Genomic DNA, 17,250 nt, shown 5'->3' with positions numbered 1-17,250 from the left:
TACCTGCCCCAGGGTTGTGGTGAGGATTAAATGTGATAATGCAGAGCAGCAGCTCAGTAAGTGGGATCCCATGCTGGCAACCCCAGCACCACCCAGGAGTTTGTGGCAAATGCAGGTTCTCAGGTTCTCTCAGACTCCCCAAATCTCGAACTCTGGGGCGAGGGCTGCAGTCTGGAGCAGTGTGGTCTCCAGGTGGTTTGCATGTGCCCTGAGGCTGAGGACCACTGGACTAGGGGGCCTATTGTATGCACTGGCAGTCAGGAATTATTATTATTTAATAACAGCTCACTCATGTATCAGTGACCACACACCTGTAAGTGTTGTATTTACAGGGGCTATTATTATTGTTATGGAGCTTCCCAGGCGGTTGCTAGTAGTAGTAGAGAAGCCACCTGCCAATGCAGGAGGTGTAAGAGACACAGGTTTAATCCCTGGGTTGGGAAGATCCTCTGGAGGAGGCCATGGCAATCCACTCCAGTATTCTTGCTTGAAGAATCCCATGGACAGAGGAGCCTGGCAGGGTATGGGCCATAGGGTCACAAAGAGTCGGACACGACTGAAGTGACTTAGCATGCACGCACTATTGTTATAGCTCAGTTTTGCCGGTGAAGAGGCACAGAAATTGTTAAGTAAATTCTCCAAGATCATTCTCTTAGTTTTGGTTCCTTGGAAGCAAACCCGGAAACTAGGATTCACATGGATGTGGTCTGCTTTGGGTATGACCCCAGGAACACTGGTAGGGAGTGGGAAGTGAGACGGGGGAGGAGGTGGCCAGTACAGGGTGTTATGGAGCAGATAGGGACTTGGAATGAGGGTAGAACCTACATCTTAGGGTACAGCCTGGAGACAGCAAGGCCTGGGGGACAGGCAGGGCACTGACCAGAACTGCTGGAGTCACGCCACTGGGACTCCATCATGGGGTCAGCCTGGCTCCAGCTTGGAGCTCTTAACACTGAGTTATCCAGACTGTGCAGGGCCTCGAAACTGAGTTGTGTGAAGTGCGCACCCAGGGAGTGTCAGAGCCACTGATGGGTGGTGACTGATCTCAGTCAGTGTCTCAGCATCTCTGCCACCACCTTATTTGATCCTGTACCACGAATTGCAGGAAAACTGCTCTCTGAGTTTAAGAAGTATGGTTGGAGCTTAGAAATCCTCAGTGGCAGGATATAGAAGAAGATGGTGGCCCGATACGATGAAGACTGCAGAACTAAGCCTTCTATAGAAGAAACTTCCGTAGAAGGAAGTTTCATCTGAAATCCTCTAGGTCATAGCTCTTGGGTGGGATTCCTCAGCAAGGCTTCCATGTAAGAATGAGGGAGAATTAAGGAACCACTTCTGTAGCTCATTTCGTGTAGTTATAATTTCTATAAACTCCTCCCAACACATCAAGAAGCCGAGTCTCTATCAGGGTGATGCCAGTGTAGAAAGTCACCATGCATTTCTTAAAAAGAAGGCATGGAAAGAGCATAGGTTTTGAAAACAGACCTGCATTTGTCTCTTGGTATTGCCAGTTATTGACTCTGTGACCTTGGCAAATTAGCCATGATTCCTCTTTTTATTTTTCTCAGTCCACACTCAGCACACGTGAGTCTCCACCTGTCCTATTCACTTTACACTTGAGGAGCTCCGTCTGTGGTGGTGGAATCAGATGTGCAGCTAAATGATTACCCCCTAGCATGACTGAGGCATAAGAGAGGCGTGTGCAAAAGGCTTGAGGCTCGGTACACAGAAGTGACAAATTCTTAGTAACCTGGCTTCAGGGTGACTGGCCAGAAGACAGGAGGACTCGGGGTGACCTGGTTACAGCCCTGTGTGTAGAATATCTTCATCCAGGAGAACCAGCAAGCACTCTTCAAGTCATCTTTTAAAGAGGCGATGGAAGAGGCTGTAGTAAAAGCTGAAGAGATGGTGGTCAGATCCAAAGAGGACAGACCGTCACCTATTATACACCAGGGTTTCTGCCCTGAGTCTCTGAGTACCTTCTGCACTCTGATTGATCATCCCTGGTGACCCCCAAACCTGGCAACGGAAGGGTTAATGCCTAGTTCAGCAGGAACAGTCAGGCTCTGGTGTTGAATGGTGACAATTCAGGCCAGTCCATGCCTCTCATCAGTTATTCAATATTTTGAATATCCCCCAGGATTGGAGAAAGAATTCGCCCTGGGAGAGGCGGTGGTGTCATGCAGTTAAAGATCTTCAGAGAAAGTGGGGAGAGGCGGGCACTGGCCCTAGAACCCTCTGGGAGCCCCCTTCCTCTCTTGGGGCTCTGTGGGGCCCTGCATAGCCAGGCTGGCCTCCCTGGTGGAGGCCCTCCCTCAGGACAGCTGCTGGAGCTGCAGACAAAGAGGGCGTCTCTTCGTGGCCCCGGGCAGCCCGCCATCCTCCTGTAAGGGGATCCGGCAAGCCTTGGAAGCCGCAGGAGGCCCCATCAATCACTGAGCATTTCATTATACCTTGGACAACATCCATAATGGAATAAAATGTCAGTAAGTTTACTAGGGGAAAAATAGTAACTTCTCCATAGCCAGTTTGCTTTTTATTGATAGTAATTTCCAAAGACATTCCAATATCTCCGAAGCCATCGTTAATAGCCTCACGGCATGTCCATTTTGATGTGCAAATGAACAGATGCAGAGTCACAGACAATAATGCATCGCCTCCGTTTCAGCCGAAAGTAATAAATCCGCCTCAGAATGTGTCCCAGTGCATCCCTGGGAAGTCCTTTCTTTCTACACATTCTCGCCTCTGTCAGGGAGTTAGAAAAGCCATTCATTATTTTTCTAGGAAAAAAGGCTCACCTCCTCCTCACGAATAGGGGGAGGTATCTGGGTCTTGCTACAAACAGAGACGGGGCCAGCCGAGCGTGGGTGTTCCTCCAGACTGGTCAGTTCCACCCACCAGCCAGCTGGGAGCTGGCTAGCCTCTCCTTGTTTTTGAAGAACCCAACCCTGACTGCTCGAAACCCTTTCTTTCTCTTTTATTAATGTGCTCTGCTAATATTTACGGAGCCATCGGCATACCCGGCCCCAGGTTACAGTGTAGGATGAGAATAATAATAGCTGTCGCTTATCCGAGCATCTGTTGTGTGCCAACCATTGTTCTGCCTAGATGGACATCTGTTATCTCATTTAATTTAATCTTCAAACAGCCTTATGATGTCAGCAGCGCTATCACCATTTTAATGATGAAGGGTTTGCATTTCGGGGAAGTAGAGTAATCTAAAAGTGTTTATTATTAATAATGACACATTACAACAGTAACAATCACCCCTGAGCTCACACTACATGCCACGCCTGCATTAGATAACTTTCCATGTTATCTCGTGGAATTCTCACAACCACCCCATGAATTCAGTGGGACCATGTGTGCATTTTACAGACGGGGAAGTAGAGGCTGCACATGCTAGGTCACACAGCCAGATAGAGCAGAGCCTGGATTTGAATCTAAGGCAGCCCATTCCCAAGAGAGATTTCTTCCCACCCCACCCCCACGCCCCGCCCCGCAAATGTGTATGTGCCAATCTCAGCCTCCAGGGGTCTTGAGCCCAGTCACCTCTTGGTGACCAGAACCTTCTGGTTAATTTCCCATCAGTGGTGATAAATGTTTAACAACCCCCGAGCCTGTGTTTTGGATGTTTACTTGAAAGCTGTAATAGAATTTCTTCTTTGCTGAGCAACACATGTCAGAAATCTCTCAAATATTAGTTTTCTCTTACTAAGTAGGCAGGCTAAGGAGAACGATTGATTTTCGCTGACCTGGATGAAAGCTTTCTGGTCTCAGCAGTCCTGAGCTTTATACGAAGAGAGAGAAGCTTGCAGGGCCTGGGTGCCTGGAGCCCCGAGTAGAGGAGTGGAGCTTGTATCCATGGATGGACGCTGGGTGTGGCCATGTGTGTGCTGGCAGGGATCCTGGTGAAGGCAGCCTCAAGAGGGTCATAGCCTGGAAGGGAGCAAGACCCTGTGCAGACACTGAAGGTCTTTGCTTTCGCTGCAGCCCAGTGTTCTCTAATCTGAGGTTTCTGGATCTTCAGCCATTTCTGGTGTGACAGAGAGTCCTGTTTCCTACCATCTTGGCCATCTTCCCCTTCCTTTTTTAACCAGGGGCCCTGGGAATTGCACATTGGGATAGACAGTAGGACCAGCCACTGCATTTGGGCTCCCCGTTTTCCCTCTTGCACCCTCACAGGATGTCAGTGTGGGTTTTAGGAGCTCTGACCCACTATTGGCATCGTGTCTGACCTTGGCAGCAAGTCACCAGCTAAGGGGAAGTTGTGGTCCCTGCCCTCAACGAGCCTTAGCTCATGGTACAAAGACAAGACACACAGGTGTACACAATTTTTAACAACAGTTAATGATCAGGATTTGGGTGACAGCAAGCTTTTCAGACACTCAGTGTGACAGTGCAGGGAAAGGAGAGGCTGCAGAAGACTTGAGTCGCCAGGGCTGTGAGCCATGCCATCAAGGATGAGTAGAAAGCAAAGAGTGGATGTGCAGGAAGGAGCAGGGCCATGACCGGACGTGGGCGGGAGAAATGAGCAAGGGGAGGGGGAGGGGGGCGTTTATCCATTTGACAGTTGAGGAAACTGAGGCACAGAATGTTGAAATGATTTAGTCAACGCCAGAGACGGATTTAAGCATGCTGTTCATACCCAGGAAAGTCACTCCCTGATTCACGTCCCCAGGAATGTGGGCTGGCAGACTCACTCCTTCAAACCACTCAGCTGGTGGCCCTGAGCTTCTGTTTTGGGCCAGCTTCTTGGCAGGAGTAATCAGCACCAGTCTCGCCTGATCCAGGAGCTCCAGGACTGGTGGACGAGACGGTCACTCCTCCCCGCAAAGCTGTCTGGGAGCTGGCTGGCTGTGGGGAGGCCTTGGGCACAATGCTTCCCAGAAACGCCCAACTTCCAGAGGCGACAGTGTGCTGCTCAGATGCCACTTGAGACATCCCAGAGCTGAGTGCCAGTGTTTCCCCAGAGATGGGCAGCATCTTCATCATGGGTGCCCCATCCGGATCTGGGCGCAACTCTGTGGGTGTGCATTCGCAGCTCGGATGGTGTGATGGCGTGTTTGCAAGTTTGCAAATCCCTAGTGCATAGTTCCTTCAATGCGCTGTGCTGCGTGTGACATTTACACACCGAATGCACTTGGTCGCGTTCAGGTTCCCCAGGCTTCGCTGTGCATTTCTGGGAGGCAGCTCCCTGGCGGGGTGTGGCAGGGCAGGACTATTTCCCACTGACACGTGCACTGTTGGCTCACTGCTTTGTGGAGTCTTGCCCCTCAACGTCGTCCCCTCCCAGGGGTGTGCTGGGGATGCCTGACCTGCTGAGGGCTCAGGGTCCTGTGGTCCTAAGGATTCCCACACAGAACAGCCCTCTTACATGTTAATAGATACCGCTTATACACCTCCAGTGATGGGGGCTTCTGCCCTCCTGCAATGACTGATATTTTCTTTCTTTTTCTTTTTTTGATGTGAACCATTTTTACAGCCTTGATTGAATTTATTAACAATATTGCTTCGATTTATTTATTAATTTATTTATTGGCCACGTAACATGTGGGATCTTAGCTCCCCTGCATTGGAAGGCGAAGTCTTAACCCCTGGACCACAAGGGATGTCCCAGCAGAGTTTTTTTTTTCTCCTGGACTAGCTCTCCCTGTTTGCAAAATCTCTATATTAGCTAAGATCAGACTTTGCGTATCTCATTTCTTCCTTCTGGATCACAAGGAGGCAACAGAGTCTGCCTATCAGTTCGTTCGTGGAGGCAGACAGGCCTCTTCCGGCCTAGGAAGGGTAGGGATGAAGAGGAGAGGGGTCCAGGTGAAGCAATTAAACCAGCCAGACTTAATTAAACCAGGTGAGGGCTGGCGGAAGGAAGTTGTGTTCTGGCTGATGCCAGGCTCCTGGCAGGGTGTCTACAGGACTGTTGGCCGTTAACTAAGAAAGAGAGCAGGAAGGGAACAAGTTGGAAGTGTCCAGAAGCACTGTGGGGAAGGTTGGACCACAGCCTTGTCCCCTGGGCTTCTCTGAGAAGTGTCATAGCCAGGAAGGGCAATGCCAAGGGTGGGTTCAGGAGTTAGTACCCTCCCACTCTCCAGGGTGTCTGAGTCTCTGCTGTGGTTCTGCCTCATCCCCTGCAGGCACCTATGTGGGATGCTTCAGTGATGACGGCCAGGAGCGGACTCTGAAGGGGGCTGTGTTTTTTGACTTGAGAAAGATGACCGTCTCCCACTGCCAGGACGCATGTGCTGAGCGGTAAGTGAGGGGCCCTAACGGTCAGCTCCACTGGAAATAAGGCTAAGAGCCAATCCCAGAGAGTGGGAGTGGTGTCCGTGAGGTGGTGCTTCTGCTGCCAGTTGGCTGTCAGAGTGCGATTAGAGCTCGACCGATCAGATGCGGTTGTGAAAAACAAAGAAGGTTTACTGATGAGATGGCAGGGGATTGTGGGAAGAGCTCTGGGCTCAGTGTCAGGAGACCTGGGGTTCCTGTCCTGAGATTCCAGGACTCACCCTTATCCTGGCCCCAGACCCAGTGGCCATTGCTAGATCCAGACCTCAGTGCCCCTGGCCAGGCTTGGGACTCACCCCAGGCCCCGTTCTGCCTGCAGGTCCTACATCTATGCTGGCTTGGAGGCCGGGGCCGAGTGCTACTGTGGGAACCGACTCCCAGCGATGAGCGTTGGGCCGGAGGAGTGTAACCACGAGTGCAAAGGGGAGAAGAGCTCCGTGTGTGGAGGTGTGGGCCGGCTCTCCGTGTACCGCGTGGAGGAGCTGCAGCCTGGCTCCAGGAAGCGTGAGTGCGCCAGCCTCTCCCTGAGCTCTGTCTGCCCCTGCTCTCTGCCACCTCTTCGTCCACAGCCCTTCATCTAAATTCTGGAGGACGGAAACTGTGCTCTGCCTTCCCTACCACCTTCCCTGGACAGGCTTGTGGCAGGGGGCGAGGTGTTAGGGTTTGCCAAAGATCGCTTGAGTTCGTGACCAAATCACATCTTTCCTTGTCCTCTGCAGGAGAGAAAAACCGACCAGGAGGCCCAGAGCCTTGGCTTAGGTGTTTCTTAGACGTGCTGTGTGGCCTCCCATCTTTGGGTTCCAGTCTATTTTGTCAAGTGCAGAGACAGACTTTGATTACCGGGACAGACCAGACAGTAGGAGTGTTTCCTAGCTACACAACACCCTGAAGTGCTGGTGAAAGTGAAAGTCGCTCTGTCATGCCCGGCTCTTTGCGACCCCATGGACTATACAGTCCCTGGAATTCTCCAGACTAGAATACTGGAATGGGTAGCCTTTCCCTTCTTCAGGGGATCTTTCCAATCCAGGGATCGAACCCAGGTCTCCCACATTGCAGGTGGATTCTTTACCAACTGAGCTATCAGGGAAGTCCACGAAGTGCTGGGTAAAACTGAACAAGTGTTGCTGTAAATGCAAAGCTGAACTATCAAGAAAGTAAGGAAATCCCTGGCTCCAGTGGGAACTAGGAATCATGCGGGTGAGATGAAGACGGCTGACGACGCTGTGCAGCACTGGGTCTTCATGGGGGAAGCTGCTGGTCTTGGCGGCCACACGGCTTAGGTTTTAGTGTCCACGGAGGACAGAAAAGGAGGTTTTGAGTCCACCAGCGTAGGGACCTGGATTGAAACTTCTTTGTGAAGGTGGATTCAATTTCACTGAAGTATGTACATCAGTGAAGTTTTAGATTAAAACAAACAAACAAACTCCTGCCAGAGACAGAAAAATGCATCTGTTTGAACTGAGCTTCAGGTTGGGATCAGAGGAAGGTGCAGAGTAGGTCATCTGTGGCTCCATCTTGGAGGTGCCCTCCTGCTCTAAGTGGCCTGGGACTCTCACCTGCGGAGCGGGGCAGAAGGGTGTGGAATGGAAGTGACAGCCTGTGCCACACCTGAAGTCTAGAGGCAGCTGAGGCTCTGCCAGCAGCATCTTAGATCACTAACTTCTCACAGCTCATGCCGCATCCTTACCTCTCAGCATGTATAGGGCACCTGCTATATGTCAGGGTCAGAACTGGGTGTGGGGTGCGAAAGGGTGACCCAGATGCTGCCTCCCCCCAGGCTGCAGGGAGGTACTCACAGTGGAGCATGGGTTCAATCCCTAATCAGGGAACTAGGATCCCACATGCTACACAGCATGGTGAAAAGAAAAAAAAAATCAGATTTGTGGAAGGAAGGGAGAAAGAGAAATGGGGAAGAAAGGAGGGAGGGAGGCAGGATGGCCACTGTCCCCCGAGGGCTGGCAGAAGTTGCAAGTCATGAGTTCAGCAGCTTCAGCCAAGTGGTCCCTTGTCAGTGACCCTGGTGAGCAAGGTTCTGGGATCTGGTTTCTCTCAGGAGCCTGGCTTGACCACAGCCTGTCTGGGCAGTTTACCCTCTCCAATTTGGAATCTGCTCCTCCTGAGTGTAATTCCACCTATTTCAGAATCTGAAGCTGCCATTTCCCCCGGGTCACTCCCCAAGAAGGGCAGGCTCTGCTTCTCACCAGATCCCCGTTTCTTTCCTCGCAGGGAGGACTGTCACGTACCGGGGCTGTTTCCGATTGCCAGAGAACATCACGCATGCCTTCCCCGACTCCCTGGTACAGGCCAATGTGACCGTGGAGACGTGCTCCGGATTCTGCTCCCAGAAAGTAAGAGAAATTATGACTTCACAGCTTTGTCCTTTAACCATCCAGCCAGAGTGGTGGTCTCAGGGAGGGGCAGGTGCCCGTGGGGGACTGCAGCTCTGTGTCCTCCTTGGAGCCCGGGTGGGAGCTGAGGAAGGAGGGAGGCGGGCTTTGCAGCGGAGTTGCTGAGGATGCCAGCAGGGAGCCTGCTGATGCTGAGATCCGAGCCTGGGTGGGGGATCGTCAGTGAAGGTTGTAAAACTGAAAGGATCGTGCCTTTCCCGATGTGAGCTCTTGGCACAAGTGTCAGATGTTAAATTGACTTGGTTTGGAAGCCGGAAGATGCTGGCTCGGGACTTGGGGAGTGCTGATGGATTTTCTTTTATTGGCACTGACAGTGTTGGGCCAAGAATCTGACTTCAGGGGCTGTAGTCGCTCAGGTCCCTTTGGTGCCTTAGCCAGGGCTGAAGCGTGGAGTGTGACTCTGTGCAAGTGCTGGACTGGGTACCAAAGGCCATCTGCCTGCACCGCCTGTCGGCTCTGGGGTGGGAGACATCGATCAAGGCCAGATAGGCTTTTCACATGGCATGATTGGGGTGGGGTGTGAAGCAGGGCTGGTGAGACCTGCAGGCTGCCCAAAGAGCTTTGAGATCTGAGGCTGGAGACCCGAGATCTCCAGACTGGGCCAGATGCTATGGCCCTGGAAATGGCCCTGAATGGCAGTAGGCTAGGACTTGGGGCTGCTCCAAATCCTGGGGTCCACTGGCTTTGATGGGACTGTAACACGTGGCAGTGTAATCGAGTGGGTCTAGGAGATAGGCGGGTCCTGGCTGTGATGGGGATGACGATGGTTATCAACAGTCTTAACCAGTATTCCTCATTTTTTCCATGCCAGTTTCTGTTCCAACTTCACATGGGTTAACCCATTTAATCCTCTTGACAACTGAATGGGATAGGTGTTCTGAGTAATTGCATCTTGCAAGTGAGGAAACAGAAAGCTTAAGCATTCTGCCTGAAGTCACACAGCCAGGAAGGGGGAGAGCCAGGAATTGAACTCTGCCTAGTTCTGTAGCCTTCTGGTGCTTTGAAGGGTGCAGGGAGTGGACTTCAGTGAAAGCACGTGGAGCTGGACACAAAGACATGCCTTCCAAGGGCCCCTACTCACCAGGAGCCGCCTTCGCTCTGCTCTGTGCTCCCAACCCCCTTGAGGTGCTTCCCTTGGAGATGGGGGGAGACAAAGCCCTTTTCCTACATGCTTTCCTCTCGCATAAGCGCAGCCTTTGAAGTGGCTCTCTTCCATCTCCAGCATTTCCAAAGCCACTGCCAAGGGTGTCTTGGTGTCAGGGCTCATGAGACACAATACTGGGATCCGAGAAGACCATTATGTTGATTCACAGACGCCTGGACTGGGGCCGCCTTCTGCCCGTCTCCCGCTGGTAGGGCCAGAGCCAGCAGAGGTGGCAAGAACACCTGCTTGCACAGCAGGGAAGCAAACCTCCCACTCTGGGCTCCCTTCGCACCTGCAGTTCAGAGCGGCTCTCGGGAGAGACCCCCACTGTAATCAGAGGAACTCGACTGGTCCAGATCCGCTGGCCTCCCGGGTCAACAGATGCACAGGCATCTTCCTGTGTGCTGGGTGCTGGGTTGCAGCCTTCCCCCTGCTGGTCAGCTCTGATCCTCCCAGCACTCTGTGAAGGGGGATCCTCTGACCCCTGCTTGCTGCAGAGCCAGTGCAGGTTTGCAGGAGTGAGAGTTCTCATACACAAGCATGGAGGGACCGGGTTTACATCCCACTCTTATCTGTCTGTCTGTTAGTCGCTCAGTCATGCCCGACTTTGCAACCCCATGGACTGCAGCACCACCCCGTCCCCCATAGGCTCCTCGGTCCATGGGATTTTCCAGGCAACGATACGAGAGTGGTTTGCCATTTCCTTCTCATATATATATAATTTAATTCATTTCTCTTGGGCTGCACTGGGTCTTCACTGCTGTGTGCAGGCTTTCCCTAGTTGCGATGAGCCGGGGCTACTCTTCACGGTGGTTCGAGGCCTTCTCGTTGTGGTGGCTTCCCTTCTTGCAGAGCACAGGCTCTAGGCTTGCAGGCTCAGTGGTTGTGGTACATGGGCTCAGTTGCTCCACGGCATGTGGGATCTTCCTGGACCCATGTCTCCCGCACTGGCAGGCGAATTCTTAACCACTGGACCACAGGGAAGCCCCCCTACATCCCACTCTTGACCCCATGCCCCATGCTTTTCATGCTGCTGCCTCTCAGTGTGACATCAGTGGAGGAAGGGGACAGGTGGGTGGACTGTCGAGGAGGAGACAGGAAAAGAAACAAGAGGAAGGGAGCCGGCAGCCTCGCAGCTGTGCGTCTTTGGTGCTTTAAATTATTTTTCCTAGATGCTCGCGTGGATCATGGTGAAAGGACACCCAAGGGTGTCCAGGAGAAAGTCTTCCTCTCACCCCTCTGTGTCATCCACTCTGTCCTTCCTTGGATGCAGGTGATGGGCCTAACCTCTCCATTCCACTCTCAGAGAAATTCTATGAATATTCAGGCAGTTGTTCCTTTACAGAGTCAGGATGGTGTTACAAACCCCACAGATGGTGACGAGCCATACGCACTACCCTGCCCCACTCTCCTTCCCTGTGTCTTACAGATTGCTCCAAATTGGCACAGGAAGCGCTTCCTCACTCTTCTATGCCATTACATGGATGTCCTATAATTTATTTAACAAACACCCCACTGTTAAGCATTTAGGTGGTTTCCAATCTTTTGCTTTTACAAACAAGGTTGCGATGACTATCCTTATAGGGGGGTAGATCTGTGTTGGTGGTGGATCTGCCGGATACAATTCCTAGGAGGGGCTAGGTCCTTGTTCTGTGAGTAAACTTTGCTATACTGCCCTGGTCAAAAGCTGTGCTCATTTTATGCATCCCTCCCCACCCCAGCCCTGCGTGAGAGAGAAGCAAGGCACCCCTGAGACTCTGCTGTTGGGGAGGATGGTTTCAAAGCCACATTCCAGGTGGATGCCCCAGTGTATGGAGGCACCTTCCCTGGGGCAGCCCGTGAGGGGCCCAGACACAGAATTCGAAGCTTTTAAACTCTTCAACGCCTATTTCCAGCCTTTCTTCAGATTTACTGACACAAATCCAGGTCGCTGCTGTCTCTCACTGGAGCATGTGCCAAATGAGACCTGCAGGCTCTTGGTACCTTATGCCACTTTGCACCTTAACGCTTCATACTTCTCCCCTTGAGATGCATTTCGTGGATGGGTTACCTGCTCAGCTCTGGGCAGTGATGCTGCGAATTGTTCAGATAGAACAAGGATGAAGGGGCACCCAGGGTTCTCATAAATGGCCTTTGCCCTCCAGGCATCAGGATCTGTGCTAATGGCTTGGCTCCTGTCCTCGCCTCCCCTGTGTCATCGAATGGGGGGTGGGGGCTGTTTTCTTGGGTCCCATTGTTTAGACCCACAGGATGTTGCAGCTGTGAGGAGTAGTCACTATTTCCAGCTTTCATGTTGCAAGCAGGTCTTGGCAGGACACACTTAGTGGGACAGGTGCATACGCTGACGCCGGGTGGGGGGTGCCAGTCCCCGCTGAAGAGAGGCTAAGACAGGAAGCAGGGACTCTGGCATACATCAGAGTAAGGTCAGTGCCTGATGGAGATGAAGGAGACTGGGAGGAAGGCTCAGGGAAGAGGACTGCAACTTTTTGGAAGGGTTGTTAGTTGCTCAGTCTTGTCCGACTCTTTGTGACCCTATGGACTGTAGTTTGTCAGGCTCCTCTGTCCATGCGATTTCTCAGGCAAGGATACTGGAGTGGGTATCTCCAGGGGACGTTTCCAACCCAGGGACTGAACCCAGGTCTCCTACACTGCAGGCAGATTCTTTACTGTCTGAGCCGCTGGGGAAGCCTTAAAGCCAGCAGATGCTGGGCAGTGTCAAAGGGCAAACGAGGGGTGTGAGGAATGCACGTAACTGGCAGGGGTGAGGGGGCTGGGAAAGCAGCCAGCCTGCCCACCCAGTGTGCAGGGCTCCATGGCACCGTGTGAAAGGTAGGGCGGGGACAGATTGCGATGGGCCTCAGAGGCCTGCCTCTCAGTCCAGATGTTTTTCAGTTGGTAAGAGGGAGCTATGGACGGTGTTGAGGGGGAGAGGGTGGTGTAACTGGTGTGGGCTTCATAGCTGTGGGTGGGATGCTGGGATCCCTCTGGGAGGCAGTGGTCCTCAGGGCCACCCCCAGAGATGCCTTGGCAATACTGGCACCCAAGTTTGCCTGTGACCTGCCTCTGGAATTAGGGATTCCAGGTAGGGCAAGGATGATGCTACAGATGTGCTTGCAGGTAAAGCCGCCATCTATCTGAGAGAGTGAGCCTTTGGTCCCCAGAATGTCTGTTCCTCCCTTCTCCCTTGCCCTGCCCTGTGGTTGTGAGTGTGACTTGGACTCAGGCCTTCTGGATGGTCCCCAGCAGCTTTCAGTGGGAGCTGGACTAGGACCCCGATTTCACTCTACGGCAGGGTTGCTCATCCTTGCAACTCTTATCAGTTGGGTCAGCTAATTTGTGCGGGGATCTGTCTGTACATTGTAGGATATTTAGCATCCCTCTATCCTGCTACAGACCAGTAGCACCACCACACTTAGATATGACAACCCAGACTGTCTCCAGACATAGCCCGGGGTCCCTGTGGCACCCCCATTGAGAACCACTGTCCAGCGGGCCACCTGGAACCTGTTGGCTCAGCCATGCTGAGACCCAGCTCACATTTGCCATGTGTCTGAATCCTAGTGATCGATTATCTTCTACAACTATTTAGGGAGGATGAAGGAGCAAATTCCACCTCCAGCCCTGAGGTCTGGTAGATGCAGGATCAGTCAGAAGTTGAGGCCTGCAGGGGTCATGGTTCTATTTGCCGGAAGGGTTTTCTTTGTCCTCTCCTTGATGTGGAGGGTGAGAGAGAGAGGTGAATTTGGGGATTTCTGGCTGTGCTTTCCTGCCTGGAGTGCCAAGCACTTCCTCTCCAGAAAGGCCAGCAGCAACCAAGGCTGCAGAGACATCCCAGTTGCAGCTTCATCTCATCCTAATTTGGCTTCTAGACAAGCTCAGATAGATGTGCTGCAATGTGGGAATGGTTACGTGATGCCACAGCTGTACAGTGGACTGTAATACAGCCATTGAAAGTGTTTTCAAAGTCTTTTATGATGGAAATGCTCACAGCAGAATGTTAAATGGGGCACAGCTAAATCAGGGAGTGGGGGCTACAGGCTTAATTAGGGCTGACTGGGCAGGGGCACCAGGAGCAGCAGATGCCAGAGGTGGGGCACAAAAGCAGGAAAAGAGGGGGCGCCTTCCTTGTGCCATGCCCCAGTTTTGAGCACCATCTGAGGTTTATTTGTGGCTCCCGATAAAAATCTCTGTGGTTTTTTTTTCTTTACTAGTTAGTTACAGTGGATTTGGGGAGCTCCCAGAATGTAGTTTGACAAGGAAAGAACATTTTGGGCCATATCAGCATCTTAATGATCTGACTGTCTGCCAACAAGAGCAACTTGACCCATGTAAATGTGTTTTTAAACACAGTAAAATGATCTTGTCTAATTTTCTGCGATCGTGTCGGAGCTGGAAGAAAACCTGCTCATTCTCAGTCCTCCGGATCCTGTCACCTCCTTCATTTGGACAGGAGGTGAGAATGAGCTGAGCTGTTTGCAGTGCTGCCCATTCAGGTGAGGGGTCATTAATTTTGAAGCCCCGTATTGGTGCACAAGTAGACAGGCCCTTTATGGGAGCGTGTGTTCCACGGCAGGGCTGATGTGTGAAATCCGGCACCATCTGTAAATAGGTTACTAACGTGTGAAGCTTCAGCTATTAAGCCTTGTGATCTGAGGCTTGTTCTCCCAGCGACTGCTAGTAGTTCTACCGAGAAAGGCATCGCAGGGAGAGGTGTTATCCTTTGCGCCTGCCCCCTTTTAGCCTCTTTTGGGGTGTGTGAGTTCTGCATACAGAATAGTAACCACCTGGATGTTTTCCCATCGATGTATCTTCTGAGGTTTTTTCCCTTGTCCATTTAATGGAGGCGCTAACCCAGCCGCCTCTGTGATGGAAAGGCACAGATTAACTCTGAGCCTACTTGTTCTCTGCTGGGCGGTGGCCTGACCAAATCCCCTTGGATCTTGATAGATGCAGTCCATCCTGCGTGGCCCCATTCCCTCCACTGGGCATGAAATTTCACATCTCTGCCAAGGATTGGGTCTGTACGGGTCTGGGTTTTGTGAATTAGTACCTCTATCTGCTGTCTGGGGCTCCAGTCTGTGGAGAGCCATCGCCCAAGGGGACACTTTAATGTTTGCCCCAAGCTATCTTGAGGTGGCACCTTTGAGGCTGGAGACATGGAAGGGGACTAGTGAGGCAGTGCTTCCAGTGGAGAAGAGTGGATACAGGGAGATGGCCCAGTGCCCCCATCGCCACCCCATATGTTAGCCTCCCCCAGACTCAGACCAACCAATCTGCCGAGAATCTACTCTCTGAAAGACACCTTAATAGTATGGTTGTTCCTTGAAGAACATGGTTGGAACTGTACTTGTCCACTGATACATAGATTTTTTTTCAGTGAAAAGATACCACAGTTTACATCATCAGCCACTGGCTGAATCCATGGAAGTAGAACCACAGACTTGAGGAGCCGAGGATTTTGTTATCAGCAGTGGGTTCTGGAACCCGTTCCCTGGAGATACCAAGAGATGACTGTATTTCACTCCATCCACAAATCCCCTTATAGCTAGAGAAGTCAAGACTCCATCTGTCTGAATTTAAACTCATACCAGAACCCTTAATCATTAAACTATGCCCCCCTTTTACAGATGATAAAATCAAGGCTCACACTGCCCAATAGTTTGTTGACAGTCATGTAAATGGGATTCAAAGCCTGGGATTCCTGGGGCTTCCAAGTGGCGCTAGTGGTAAAGAACCTGCCTGCCAGTGCAGGAGACATAAGAGACATGGGCTGTATCCCTGGGTGTAGAAGATGCCCTGGAGGAGGGCATGGCAGAGCCTGGGATTCCTTATGACAAGCCTTGAAGTGGGTCCACTTCCCATAGCTGCCTCCCCAAACCACACAGCTGCACACCTGCATTCAGGTCAGAGGGAAACGTGCTCTCAGTTCCAGGATCAGTAGGTTTGCATTCAATCTGACATTTGCCTGAAAGCAAAAGTCAACGCCCTCACCCCCCATCTCCCTCCATGGGCATCTCCGCTCCTTTTTGTGTTTTGAATGTTACCCAGTTCTGCCTCTGGAGGCGAGAGACTGGTCAAAGCCAACCTCCACGCTGGTTCATGGATTTCATCACAAATCTACCGCCTTCACGTGTTTGCCTCCCAGAGGTCAAGTGTGGTGTATGGCAAAGCCCTGGGCTAGGAGTCTGGAAGGCTGGCCTCTGCTCCCACTCACATACCCTGACTGTCTGAGGTTGTTGTGGGCTTCCTTCAAGCTGCCTCCAAGCCTCAGTCTCCCCTTCTGAAACCGGAGGCTGTTGTCTCTGAAGTTTGGGGTGATGCTGTGTGATCCTAGAGATCCCGAGAAAGATGCGTAGAGAGGAGCAAGGATGCAGGAGAGGAGATCCCAGAGGGGCTGCTTGGGGCCTCACTCCTTGCCTGGTGGAAGGTCCGCTCCTTGACCCCTTGGCCACGGCCAAGCCTTTGCAGATGGATTCCCACCCCACCCAGGGATTCCCAGGTGGCACAGTGGTGAAGAATCCACCTGCCAATGCAAGAGACACAAGAGACACAGGCTCGATCCTGGGTGCAGAAGATCCCGTGGAGGAGGAAATGGCAACCCACTGCAATCTTCTTGCCTGGAGAATCCCACGGGCAGAGGAGCCTGGCGGGCTGCAGGCTATAGAGCTGCAAAGAGTCAGACAGGACTGAGCATGCATCACGCCCCACCACTTGGAGAGCCCAGCCCTGGCCATGTCATGACCTGGCTCTAAGCTGAGTGCCCACCCACACCACAGCCCCAGCCCACACCCGAGCTCCCATCCTGGGCACCCAGCCTCAAGTTGTAGAGGAAGTACTGGGATGAGCACGTATATCCCCCCTGCCCTCGGACACAGGCTCAGCCGGCTCCCTTTGGAGCCCCTCATCTGCTTGAAACAGTGCCACGTCTGTGTTCCCATTTTTCTGCCTTGTTTTCCTGGTTCATTCTCTCCTCTTCTTTCTCTCTGTGCATGTGTTCTGTCTGTCTCTCCGTCTCTTTGTCTCTCACTGGAGCTTGGGGTGGAGGTACAGGAAGCAAGGAGGTCGGCAGAGAGAGAAGATTCATCAATATTTAATTTTTATGGAAATCCTGTCTTGGAAATCCCCAAGGGGCTGAAAATTGTTCTGTGTTTTCAGAATCCAGTGATGTTGCTGAAGAGGTTATGTTGTAAATAAAACCACATTACTGTCTGCAGCTCTCCCGTTGCTCTGAAAACACCCGGAAACTTGACAGTTTAATCCACTCAAGGAAGCAAAAAGGTTCGGGTCACTGGTGGGGGCAGCCGAGGAATACAGGCTCCTGAGGCCTCAACATCAGAAACTACCACCAGGGAGGGAGACAAAGCCAGGCCAACGAGCAGACTTTTTGTTTTTGTTTCTTTACCATGTGGCTGA

The 17,250-nt window shown here is 52.1% G+C and overlaps 1 protein-coding gene across 2 annotated transcripts in view; it reads left to right on the top strand.

Annotated features, from left to right (window-relative positions):
• Nucleotides 1–17,250, top strand: part of WSCD1 (WSC domain containing 1) — a 42,311-nt gene that overhangs the window by 11,425 nt on the left and 13,636 nt on the right. For both annotated transcript variants that reach the window (XM_052658092.1, XM_052658093.1), the window contains exons 3-5: nucleotides 6,138–6,252; nucleotides 6,605–6,789; nucleotides 8,512–8,633. In XM_052658092.1, coding sequence (XP_052514052.1) covers nucleotides 6,138–6,252; nucleotides 6,605–6,789; nucleotides 8,512–8,633 — 422 coding nt within the window. The remainder of the gene's footprint in view (nucleotides 1–6,137; nucleotides 6,253–6,604; nucleotides 6,790–8,511; nucleotides 8,634–17,250) is intronic.

The sequence above is a fragment of the Budorcas taxicolor genome, chromosome 19, assembly GCF_023091745.1.
Source record: "Budorcas taxicolor isolate Tak-1 chromosome 19, Takin1.1, whole genome shotgun sequence".
NCBI lineage: Eukaryota > Metazoa > Chordata > Mammalia > Artiodactyla > Bovidae > Budorcas > Budorcas taxicolor.
Note: the sequence above shows the minus strand (reverse complement) of the source record. Positions and strands in the feature narration are given on the sequence as shown.